Consider the following 13006-nt stretch of genomic DNA (forward strand, 5'->3'; position numbering starts at 1 on the left):
CCTCATACTACCTCTATCCTCGTGGGGCATGTTGGTGTGGTCAACACACAAGACACATATGAGGAGTCAGAGCAAGAATAGGTTGACATGAAGAAAGCGAGAGTAGTTGGCTAGACTGAGAAAGAAGACATGTATTATGTGTTGTGCATGAAGATTATGTCAAGGAAAGGCATATGGTAGTCATGAGATAACTTATAGAAGAGAATGCGAGGGAGCAACATTAGTGAAAGAGTGGAAGAACACTGAGGAGTGTGGTGTAAAGTGAAGGCTAGAGAAAAGAAAGTAAAGACAATGCAATCTAGATATGTTAAAATAGCAACAAGAAATTCCAATTTAATTTGTCCTTGAATTAAATTGTGAATTAAAATTGTAATTTTATTCTCATATAGTTAATTAAGTTCAATTGACTTAATTGACTTAGGAAATTTGAGTTGGAAGTCTATCTAGAGTCATGTAGAGTGATCCGTAAATTTTAGGGGCCCAAGTTGAGTTCTTTTGAGTTGTAATTAGATAACTTGAGTTCTTTTGGTTTCTGCTAAGAAAAGTAGAGTAGATTTTTGTCTTGTGTTTTAGTATATCACATGAGTTGTTGAATATACAAGTAAAAATTTACAAGATACTCGTGGGTTTAGTGGTTGGAACCACTGTGTGCTATAGATCCTTGCATAACAAAGTAGTAGCTCTATGAGTTTGGATACCTGCAGTGTTTAGAAGGTGGAAACATAGTGTACTCCAGATCCCTATTTAGTATGTGGAGACACTATGAGCTATGGTTTTTTGTATCATCTAGCAAGAGGAGGTACTATGTGCTATAGATTCCTCTAAGTAGGTGGAGACACCATGAGCTCTGGAATCCTGTGTAAATTAGTTAATTGGAATTGGTGTGAATTTCCCATGAGCACTCAACTCCTAGACTCTAAATCTACTTGGAGTGGTTAGTTGTAAGAAATATTGCAGTGTAGCTAACATATGATTAGGTGGAGAGTTGAAGTCCCTCCTTAAGTTTCTAGTCATTAAGTTAATCAGATAAGTATATTCATTTTGTGTGTGTGTGTGTATGACACTGTGAATAATGAATGAAGTTACTATGTGTTATAGCAATGATGGTATCGACATTGTGCATGGAGGAATGTGTTATTCTTGGTTGTCTAAAAAGAGATGGTTATGTGGGTGTTCTCTTTATTTTCAGGGACTTGCATATCCCTATGGTTGTTGATATGTTCCTGAGTTACGAAGTTATTTTCATGATCTTGTATGAATGCTTGACGTGCTCAAATAAGCTATTATTGTGTCTGATTTCCATTTTTTCCATGCTCTAGATTTCATGGATCCTTGACTATTTAAAAATGTTGAATTTCTTTCCTAGTAAAGGACCCATGACATTGAAATGTATGATTTATCAAGTGGATCTGATAGCATTGTTTGGGATTTATTATGTCGCATGATATGTTGTTGTTGTGTTGAATTTACAAAGTGATGTTAGCCATTGTTTCTGCTTGTTTCTATGCCTCTTAGTAGGCATGTTGATAGATTTGCTTACTGTATTATGGTTATGTTAAGGTCTAGATTGTTAGTGTTGGAATGAGGGTTCCATTCCTGTAAAAGATATTGTTATGAGCAACACTGGGCTTCAAGGGAAACTTAGGTAAGTCTTTGGAAATCCCTTGGAATTTCTAAGTCTGTGTGCTACAGAGATCTGGACTTGTATCCAGGGTTGGATGAGTCCTTAGCATAGTTTTGTATCCAAGCTGGACACATTGCAGGCTCATCAGATGTATTCAAGAGTCTCAACATCTGGTTCGTTTTCCCATTTACACTTGTGCAAAGGTATCAAATTCAAATTGATTTGGATGTGTGTCGAAAAAGGGCAAGACAAATCATATTTGGGGTGGGGCCCATTTTGGGAGTTGAAGATAAGGAGCTTGGTATGCACGTGAGCCAAATTTCAAATGTAATTTGGGACGAGGCCCTTTGGTGATATCTTGGCATGGGACTGGATCATCTCACAAGAAGTAGATGTATCCGGGAATCCAGAACATTTGGGGGTAAAGGCCAAGGCATAACACTAGGAAGCCCAAAAGTGTTTGCAAGTTCAAGGAGTATGCAGGTCCAAGGGTCTGGAAAGTTTTCCATAGTGAAAAATTCATGCATGACTGGATATACCCTGAGGTTGGATAATAAAGGAAATTGATGAATTGTGCTAAGGGGTTCGGGCCTAGTAGGACCTGCTGGCTGGGTTGAGGTGGAAAGTGCCACAAGGGCCTCGTGAGACTACGTGGATGTCATGTGAAGATTCTGGAGGAATGTGGACCGTCTAATGTGGCTAGAATGTTGATGTGGCACATTGATAGCGTGAGATGTGGTAGGTAGAAACAAACTTTTGGGGTGGTCGAGAGGCTGATTTTTTTATGACGTGGCATAATCAGAGGATGCCACATGGTAAGGTGATGTCACCATGACATCAACAAGACATGGATGAAAGGGAGACCTATAGATTAAGTGAGTGGACGTCACGTAGATGCTAAGGTGGCACCACGTATGACACATACATGAGTGTGGTGGATACCATGGTTGCATAAATGAAAAATAGCAGCCCCCCTCGTTATATGTTAGGAAGGAAAGGGGGGCCCACTATTAATACAGGTCGTCGATGTAAGGAGGTGGCCATGTGGAGAAGATAGGGTAAGGGGAAACTATAAAGGATTTAGTTGCAAAAGAAATAAATTGTAGACCCCCCTTGTTAACTATCAAAGAGGAAGCACCACAATTAATATAGGTTGTTGTCTATTTAGGTTAGTTGTGTGAGGGCTCCAAGTTGCCAAGGGTTTAACCATTGGCCACGCGAGTGTCATACGACACTACATGATTGATTAGACTTTTAAGAGGCATACCTCTTGATCCAAATGTCAGACTAAGATAAGATTTATATCACCAGAAATCTCTTGATGAGTTGGATGTGATGGTCTTATCCAAAGTGAGTTTTGCACACTTTGGCAAAGAAGAAATTTTGTAACCCCATTTCCATAATGAGACCATGGTGGTTGGGTTAGTTAAAAGTAACACCTTCCATCAGCCTAGAAAAGTCCAACCAGGTGGGAGGGACCGTTATAGTGAGGGTCAACATTAGTGTGAAAGAAAGTGATGAAACAATGCAAAAGGAAATTGAAGTGATGTGCATGAGATAAAGAAATTTTACTAGTGAAATGACGACTTGAAGATGTTGAAAGATGTTGAAAAGGTCATTAGACCATTAAAAATTCAAAAGGTGAAAAAACAATAAAATATATAGCTTGCATAGAGAGTAGGAAGGTCATTAAATAAAGTCGAATAGTTCACTAAGTTGAGTAGAGTACATAAAGAGTGAAATGAGCAACCAAAGAGTCAAGAACTTTGAGAATTGTACTCTATAATCCAATATTAATTAGAAGAGATTGCCTCAAAGTTGTGTATTGGTCTTGTATATGTGTGTTGTGAGAAATTAACATTATTTGTGAGAATGCTAGTTTAGTTATGTGAAAACCTAGCATATTGGGACACCACACTCAAACATGTTAATCTCTAGTAGAACGATAGGCATACACTTTTTCTCCACCAAATAATTCTATGAATATTTCTATAACAACATAACAATTCATAACCTATAGTTGAATGGAAATGTGACCAAATTTAAATAGGAACACAACAGATTACAGATATAACCATAAATACAGAGATGCAGTAGAAATAACATTTCATTTCATTAATATCGAATACCAAAATATGCTTACAAATAGACTGGAAACAAGACTATCTCGGACGATGGTAGCTTATCTCTTAGAAGAGATGTGGCGGCTACATGCCTCTGAACTGTGTTACAATGAGGTTCGAAGGCCTATTTATTATTGAGAAGCAATGAAAAACCCTAAACATCCAAAAACCTAACCCTAGGAGATGAAGCACCAAAATTATGGGCCCTGTTTGGATAAATTGGTACAATAACTTCCTGGGGTTGTAACTTTGGCATATGATCTTCGTTTGACGCGCAAAATACCTTGTTAGAAAGATCTATCCAAGGACTACAACTTTCGAGTGGCCAACATGGGTCATTGACCCATGTTGACCCTAATTTTCCCAAAAAAACGTCGTTTAGGGCCTCAAAACAGCTTCGGAAGTTCAAGCCCCGAAAAATTGCCAAAAATAGTAAAATGTGCTACAATTAAGGAAATTGAAAAACTGAAAGAGACAATAGCGGGGTCCAAGTGGTATAGGTGGGTGGCCACCAACATCCACCTGGATCAAAATGAGTGTGATGGAAGCATATTAGACCAAGGGAGAACACTCTCCATTGATGATTTGCACATAAGGATTTTTTTTACTATCAAGTTGTTGATTGCTGAAATAACATATCTATGGTCATAACAAGCATGGTTTCTCACATCTTGCAATGCACTTGGGTAAAATAAATTATGGGAAAAATGGTTGAATATATTTAAGTAAACACCTAATTTAATTAATATCTTCAAACAAGCCAACACAATGAAAATATTCCTTGCAAATAAATATGGTGGAAGATGAATGACAAATTCAATAGATATGGTAAAATTTTAAATTTCAATGAAAGTGTTCCTCTATTCCAATTTCAAAGTAAAAATTGATCTACTTTTTAAATCACTCTCACTACTATTCATAAAACCTCAAAGAAATTGGCCTTAAGATGGTTGTCACATAGAATTAAAGTTTATCTATTCCATTTTGAATGTTAAAAAATTTGACCCTTTTAGAGCATGGTGACTCATCTTTATAGAACCTCATACATCTCAAAGGGATTGTAGCTAAGATGGTTGTAACATAAATTTGGATTCCTTTTTCATTAAAGAGGTTTTTTAAGAGGGTTTTGGATATTTATTTTAAAATTAATAGAGTTAGAATAATAGAAATTAACTGAGTTAATCCATCTATGATTATAGTGATAATATAGTTTTTTATTTTATTTTTTGAACTAGGTTAAGACTGTGATAAAAAGGGAAATTTAATTTTAATTATTTATCAAACCAAATTTCAACGAAAATATTTATGCATTTCATAATCCTGTTAGGAAGTTAAAAATGTAAAGCTTTTAGAAACAGTGACTTTTCCTATTAAGGAGCTAAGGTGTGTCTCTCATAAATTCGAAGACTTGTTAATTACTGGCATGCAAATTTTCAAAAGGACTTTATTGTAGCTCTTAGAGGATTATTTGCTAGTTCTCTCATGCAATTATCTTTAATTTAGGGAACACAAGGCTAATTGTAATTGCTGATTTGGTTGGTTGTTCTTTTTCAATTTCCAAAAAGGGGTATGAGCTGTTATTCTTATTGTTTATTGTTTAGTTTCGTTGTTATGCTTTTAACTGACATGGTTAACATGATGAGTATCTCTTCGGGGTTTTTCCTTCTGTTTTTTCTTGTGGCTAGAGAAAACTAGGTACTGGTCATCAATAGATGAACTTTCTAGCAAACTGTTGTTTTGTTTGAAAGAGCAGTCACTAGAAGATATATATCTTTGGTTTATATATCTCTGGCTTATGCTGTTCCAACTTAGTACATATTTGTGTTGAGCACTCTCTAATGTCTGCATAGTTAGAATGTCATAGCCATCCTTCTAACAGTAGCAGAGTTGTTGGTAGTACCAGGTTTTGCTTCGTTCATCAGTGTAGTTTCTACTCTTGCTCTTCCAATCCACTATACTGACAAAACCATTTAAAAGACACATCCTATTCTACTCTGCCGATAGTTTTTTTGCATTGTATTTCAGTGATCCCCAATACATACAGCTCGTTCATGTTCATGTGCAGAACAAGCAAGCTTCAAATGCATGCTGAAGGCACAATAATCTTAAATGCAGAGATTTTAAAGCATGGATGCTTGCATTTTCTACAATATGGTTTCGGTGTTATTACATTCTACAAGTTCTTCATATTCTTCTCTCTTTGTATTTCAGGATCTCTGAATCTTTCCAGTGGTTTTAATAGACTTGAGGCTTTGAGTTCTCAAGGTTCATTGTCGGACACTGTACTTCAGAAATATGCATACAGAGCATTGATTCATCCAAAAACAGGCATTATTTACGATGCGCAAATGCCTAATAATATGTCTGGAATCAAAGTTAATGCAGTCAGGCTCCGAAGCGGTAGTCTGAGAAGCCGAGGGATTCTCTATAATGAATTTGATGTCCCTCCTGGCATTGTAGCCAAGCCTTATGTTCGCAGACTTGTGCTTGTTTATCACAACCTTGGAAATTGGTCCTCTAATTATTGCAATAATTTTGGGTTTGGGTTTAAGCTCAGACTTAATCTTGTGGCACCTATTTTAGGACTTCTAGCCTATGATTACTCAAATTTAAGCTCTGGTAATATTGAAGAAATTGACATTTTTGCTACTAAGAAACCCATCAGCATTAGCTTCACAAGTGCAGTTTTTCCAAATGAATTGACACCAATGTGCATTTCGTTTCATTTGAATGGAACTGTGAGTGTAAGCAATGTTTCTGGGTATCCCAATGTCTGTACTACTTATAATCAAGGGCATTTCTCTCTGGCTGTTGAGTCTCTGGTTTCTGCTCCCGCACCTTCTACAGAGCCAATTCAAGTTTCTGGTTTTGCTCCTTCACCATCAAAGCAGGTTCCAAACAGCATCCCTCATGTGGTTGCAGAAATTCCTAAGAAACAGAAAACAAGTAATTTAAGAGCAGCACTTGGGCCTTTTCTTGGAGGGTTTACACTACTAGGAATGGTGGGCTTTTTGGGTTACTGGTTAATCAGGCGCAGGGAGATGTCAATGATTACAAAACTAGAATATCACGCTGACAAAGGAGAGGCATTGCAGACTGCCCTGATTGGAAATAGCAGGGCTCCAGTGGCAGCTGGTGTTCGGACGAAACCAAAGCTTGAGAGTGAAAATGTCACATAGGATGACAGAGTTAAAGATGATTTTAAGATCGTTGAATCTAAACTCAGGACTGATAAATGTATCATTGATGCCAATATTCCTTTCAGGGAAAGTATCGTATGCAAGTTTCCAGTTTTGTTTGGTAGCAGTTGCAGTTTAGTGGTTTGCACCTGTTTTTCTCCATATGCATATAACCAAGAATATCTAAACCTGCTAGGTGAAGGGAAATATTTTATGGACTTATGCTTGTTCCTTTGGGTTGAAGAGGCTATCTTGCAACATGAAGATTGCCTGGACTCAATAACTTTGTTAACGGACCATCTGTGTTTTCACTGGGAGTGGATGCATTTGAGATCTATGTTTTTCATTGGGAGTGGATGCATTTGAGGGCTCTTTTGATCATTTTCTATCTTGCATAAGGATAAATCTCATACTTGGAGATTCACTGTAAGTCATTTAGAGTTGTCATTGCAAGAAGCTTTGCTGTTATCAATTGTTTGAGACAGTTTTCTATATATATGAAAACTCTCTGAAAAGAGTATCAGCCTGGTTGATAGGTCTAATGTCTTCAGCCTGCTTGATAGGTCTAATGTCTTAATTGTTAGCATTTATTTTGTATGGGGTCTATTTTATGTTTGTGTCTAACCTGAAATGTTTGATAAGTGATTTTCTCAATTGGAAGTCATTGAATTGTTGGTCAAATTACTGTCCCATTTGTTCAGAGCCTCAATACGTGTCTTGTACAAACTATATATTTGTGGAATCTCTTGTTATAGAAGACAAATGCACAAATTCTAGATACATGAAAAAGGGATTTCTTGGAATTTTGTTAGGGTATTCAAACATACAAGTGCTCGAATATTGATATTCATTTTATACGAAGACAAATATTGTCAATGATATTCTGCAGAGACCTTATGGATTGTATTGGTCTGTGAGTTGATTGTGTTGCCACCCTAACCTGCCATGAACATGTTTCAAGTAAAGCAATGCATGAAGATGTTTTATTAAAAGCATTACTGTTGAAATGATCCACAGCTAGTTTTTTCCCAATTACAGCTCTGATTACGACTGGAATCAATGGCCATGTAAATTCTTCTTTTAGTTCGCTAATGTGTTTCATTATTCTGAGCAGTAGATTTCAAGCTTGAATCTTGCATCAGTTAGTGTATGGCCTACTTATATCCACTAACTTGCTGCTGTTTGAAACTTATATCCACTAACTTGCTGCTGTTTCAAATGAATTTCAAGGCACTGGATTCTTTAAATGTTATGGTTGTCCCTTCAAGCTTGCTAGCCATGGCTTATCGTTCTATGTATATTGCATTTAATTTCTGGTTACCTGATTACAATAAGTAGACATGTTAAGGTTGGTTGTAGTAAACTCATACCATCAGGAATATCTTTTGAAGCCTCAAATGGTGAGTAGATTTTGCATATTATATTAAGAAAAGTTTGAAAATAGTTTCGAAGTAAAAAGCATTTTTAAGTTAATCTTAACTGAGATTAGAGTTCAAGTATACAGTCATAAGTATTGCATATCCCAAGTTTATAAATAAATTTGGAATCCTCCATTGTCAAGGAAGAAGTGAGTTGGTCCAACATCCAAAAGGTAATCTTTACCATGGTTTCTACGCAAGGATTTTCCAGGGTAAAATCTTCTTATTATTACAAATGTATTTGCACTGTATTTACTTATATTTTATTTATCTTACCTTACTCATACTCTGAATACCATCATCTATTTATCTTAATAAGGACTACAAACTCAGATAATTTGTTATAAGTCATAAAATGTCTAGCAATCTGTTAAACACCTAATGAATGATCATATATCTGTCTCCGGAGCAATCTATTTATAATTAAATAACGCTTCCATGCCATTTCGTCACCGAGTTATCCTTCGAAAATTCAAGGCTTCTGTGGATGCTATGATGCTATGAGTAAAATTCTTTATCATGAAAGACCATATCATATAATTCTGGCATTCCAGATTCATTTAGGGTATACAGTAAGACTCCTATTTGGGAATAATTAATACCACATTTAAAATCCAAAATTCTATATCAGCGGCACTTAACAATCATAAAATAAATTTTCGATAATAATTACATAAGAGAAATTTTATTGATTCTTTTCGAATTATTATGGCCAGAATCTGAACCACACTAACCATATTGGATGGCTTTTCTTATGTGATTATTATGGAATTTTTTTCTCAATTATTATATATGAATTACAAAATTTTAAATTCAGAAATCAAAGAAGTCTAAATTAAGAACCAACTAGCATCAAGTTTGGTGTGAAATAAGTTCGTAGAAAATGCCTAAAAAAAGTTTGGGAAGAATCGGTGTGTACATTTTGAGTGTCTGGGCCGTGGAATAGGAAAAACATCTCATTTTGGAATGTGATGCATTCAAAGACATCAGAGAAAGTTATGGGAATATGCTAGCATCGGTTTTTTGGCATTGTCTTTTCAGTGAGAGGATTGTTGGAAAATTGGGTCAACGCATTATCAATTTTTTCAAGACGAAAAAAGCAAGATTGTATTATATAAGATATATAAAGACAGATCAGTACATTGACATAGTAATTCTGCATCAACCCATTATCAATTTAAACAAGAAAAAGATTGAATTGCAAAAAAATAAAAATAAAAAACCAATAATCTCAGAGACTATTTTTAGTCTTGTAAACATTAAAATATCATTTTAATGTTAACTACACTTAACCATCATGATCATGATGCGGCCAGAATTATCAAACTTTGCTGAATTTCTGGATACAAAAAAAATTAAGAATGCTACCTTTTAATTTTCCTGAGCTTTGCCAGCACAACTAGCATAAATGATATCCAAAGCAAAGCCCAAATCTAAAACTAAATAATCTTAGCATAGCAGTTTCTTATAAAATCAGATGATATTATATGTAATTTATGAGTTAAGATCAAAGGATTACATTATATGTAATGTATGAGGTGGTGAGTTGGTTAATATGGGGTTTCTGATTTATCTGATTACTGGTTTAATTCTTATAATTTTTTTGTGTAAAATATTAACTTCATCAACACTTTCGACTTTATTAAATTTCTACAGAGGCAGTTTCAGGGGCTGTGGGCAGATATCTGTACATTGATTTTTGACAGTTTATGCTTGTGATTTCCTGTTTCTTTATCGGACAACCAATGTTTCTTTTTCATATATACCCTTTTCTGTTTTATGGACCGATTAGATACCTAGTTTTTTTGTTATTTTTGGTGATGACAGATTGATATGAAGCACATGTTGGTACTTCTATGGCAATATGATAATATGAAATTGAGTCCTCTGGGATACTAGCCAGAGTATGTAAAATAACAATTTCATGGGTACTGGTTAAATGAATCTTTGTTATCAGAACATTAACTATGCATGTAAATTGGTTTTATTTTAATATAAAATCCATTATTTTTTCTTCCAAAAAAATATTGGCATTTCTTGCAAATTGAACTGAATAAAGATGGTCTGTTTTGAGATATTTCTTTATCCATAAGCCACGTTTCTAGTTTTTAGTTTACTTTGTTGTATGGTTGCTTCAAAATTGTAATGTATGATTGATTCTGCAGTAAGTATTTCATTAACCTTGCTATATCTTTGACATAGCATCAAAGTACATGGTCTTGAAAATTTATATAGCCAAGTATTTCATTAACCTTGCTATATCTTTGACCTAGCATCAAAGTACATGGTCTTGAAAATTTATATAGCAAGTATTTCATTAACCTTGCTATATCTTTGACCGAGCATCATTGATGTTATATCTTTGACCTAGCATCAAAGTTCATTGTCTTGAAAATTTATATATCAAATACATTATTAGAAGGGATTAGAGAAACAAATAAAGAAAATTATATTATTATAATGATGTAAAATAAGTGGTAATGAAATATATTGTACAATTTATTATTTTAATAGATTAACTACTTTATTATTATGAATTATAAAGTTTATGTTTTTTTTGTTTTTTTAGATGGTTAAATGTAAATATTAATGAAAATTTATGGGCTTTTGATGAGTAGAGAGACTCATTTTACAACCCAGTATGATGTGTAACCCTATCTGTCCATCATTAAAGTTGAAATTTTGCTCATATCTACCCAAATAAAAAATTAAATAACTATACAAAATATTTAAATAATGTCGTTTATAAAAAAATTGCATGTGAAGAAATTGGATCTCTCTCGGATCTATGTTGGTTATACTTATGCTATGCGTTATTGCCAATACCAAACTAGATTTATCTTAACTCTGGATTTAGAATGAGAGGGATCAAATCTTTCAAGGTGTAAACTTCTTTTTTGAGCACAAAACTTGAGGAAAAGTTTGCACCTAGATAGGTTTGACACTTGATAGATCCAGAGCTAAGATGGATCTAAGCTGCTTTAAATTTAAAAAATTAATAATCGCAATTATTAATTTAATTTATTTTTATTAAGTTATTTATTTTTATTTTTATATAATTTGAATCAAAATGTTTTAATTAATAATTATACCTTTTTATTTTTTTTCATTTTAAAAGTCAAACATAACATTATAATATTTCTTTCAAACTAAGCTTGAGAGTGCCTCTTGACACAATGAATATATAGTGCCTCTTAACACTATATATATATATATATATATATAGATAGATAGATAGAGTGTTCGGATGGAAAATATTTTTAAATTATTCATGTTATATTCACATTATATTTATTCACTTTCTTGATATTAACATTCACATTATATTTACTCACTTTCTTGATATTTTAAGTTTAGTTATGATTATTTATAAGGCTTTTTAATATTTATAAAAAACTAAAAAAAATCAATTAATATCTTAATTGTGTGTTGAAATCTTTTTAGAGAAATCACATTAGAGATAGATAATTTATCGCCACATTTAAAACCATTCAGTGTGATTCATATCTTACTACTTAAAATTAATATTACTTCTTAAAATTGATTAGCTAACATTATTAATCATCATCCTAATAAAGTTAAATAAATCCTTTATATCTTTAAATATCCTTCAAATTTGATACCTCAGCAAATATTAAATAACCCTGGGCCCTATCAAGCACTAACCCAAAGGAATTCTGTGATCTGGTGCAGTCCAAACTGTTAAGTGTGAAGCCAAATTCATGCAGGATTCTAGATCCTTCTAGATCAGATCTTTCTAGATCTCAAGACTCTAGATCTTTCTACACCGCCATTAGTTTCTAGATCATTCCAGATCCCCATCTGAATCACATATAGGATTCTAGATCCTTCTTTTGCCTCTATAAATTTGTAATTTCTCTGGCCAAGGAAAGCAAGCGAAGGCCTAAGTCTGTTATGTAATGCAAAGTGATTTCTGTTCTCCAGTGATTGTTTTATCTATTCCATTGTTTCTGACTGAGTAATCTTGTTGTTTCTCCATTTGTCTGTCTCTGTGAATTATTCTCTACTATTTCTATCTAAGTCTCTGAGTATAAATTCGTTGTGTGTTATGTATGCTCTGTTCTAACAACTGGTATCAGAGCTAGGGTCAAACATCCACTATGAAAGACGCTTAGTGTCGTCGCCTTAATCTGGCGGCATTCATTAAAACTTTGGTTGTTACCCTTAGAGCTATTGAAGGATCTGTCCAGGAAATAGTTGAGGAATGCTAGAACTAAAAGAAAGTTGCTGCAAGAAAAACAAGGTCGTGGACCTATGTTGAAACGTGTTGCTGGAGTTTGAAACATGGAGATCTGTACGTGTTGCTGGAGTTTGAAACGTGGAGATTGGAGTTGAAACGTGGTGTTCGTAAGTTTTTTTTTACATCAAGCTTGCACGTATATGTCAAGTTTTTTCTCAAACCAACATATGTGCGTGTGAAATGTGAAAAGGTTAAAACATTATATATGAACATATATAATTATATGTTGGAATTTTGAAAAGTATATTTTAAAATAAGCAGAAATTTTGAAAAGGGTATTTTAAAAGGAGGAAGGTCATTATTACTAAAGAGTAATAATTAGAGTTTTATTTTTAAGTGGAGTTTTTTGTGTTTTGGGGTGTGAATTTGATTGAAAATGGAGACATCAGTTATAGATATGG

General features: G+C 34.0%; 1 protein-coding gene across 1 annotated transcript; it reads left to right on the forward strand.

Moving 5' to 3' along the window:
- Window positions 1-5369: 5369 nt before the first annotated feature.
- On the forward strand, window positions 5370-7446 carry LOC149258334 (uncharacterized). The gene has a single exon (XM_089371317.1). The coding sequence runs from the start codon at window positions 5799-5801 to the stop codon at window positions 6924-6926; it is 1128 nt and encodes a 375-aa protein (XP_089227443.1). The 5' UTR covers window positions 5370-5798; the 3' UTR covers window positions 6927-7446.
- The last annotated feature ends 5560 nt before the right edge of the window (window positions 7447-13006 follow it).

The sequence above is a fragment of the Pinus tabuliformis genome, chromosome 6, assembly GCF_031772625.1.
Source record: "Pinus tabuliformis cultivar Carrire ecotype Pingquan chromosome 6, CPIR1, whole genome shotgun sequence".
Taxonomy (NCBI): Eukaryota; Viridiplantae; Streptophyta; class Pinopsida; order Pinales; family Pinaceae; genus Pinus; species Pinus tabuliformis.

What these genes read in the sequence shown, in the direction of transcription:
- LOC149258334 (XM_089371317.1), top strand. Translation starts at nt 5,799, where the DNA reads ATGTTCATGTGCAGAACAAGCAAGCTTCAAATGCATGCTGAAGGCACA.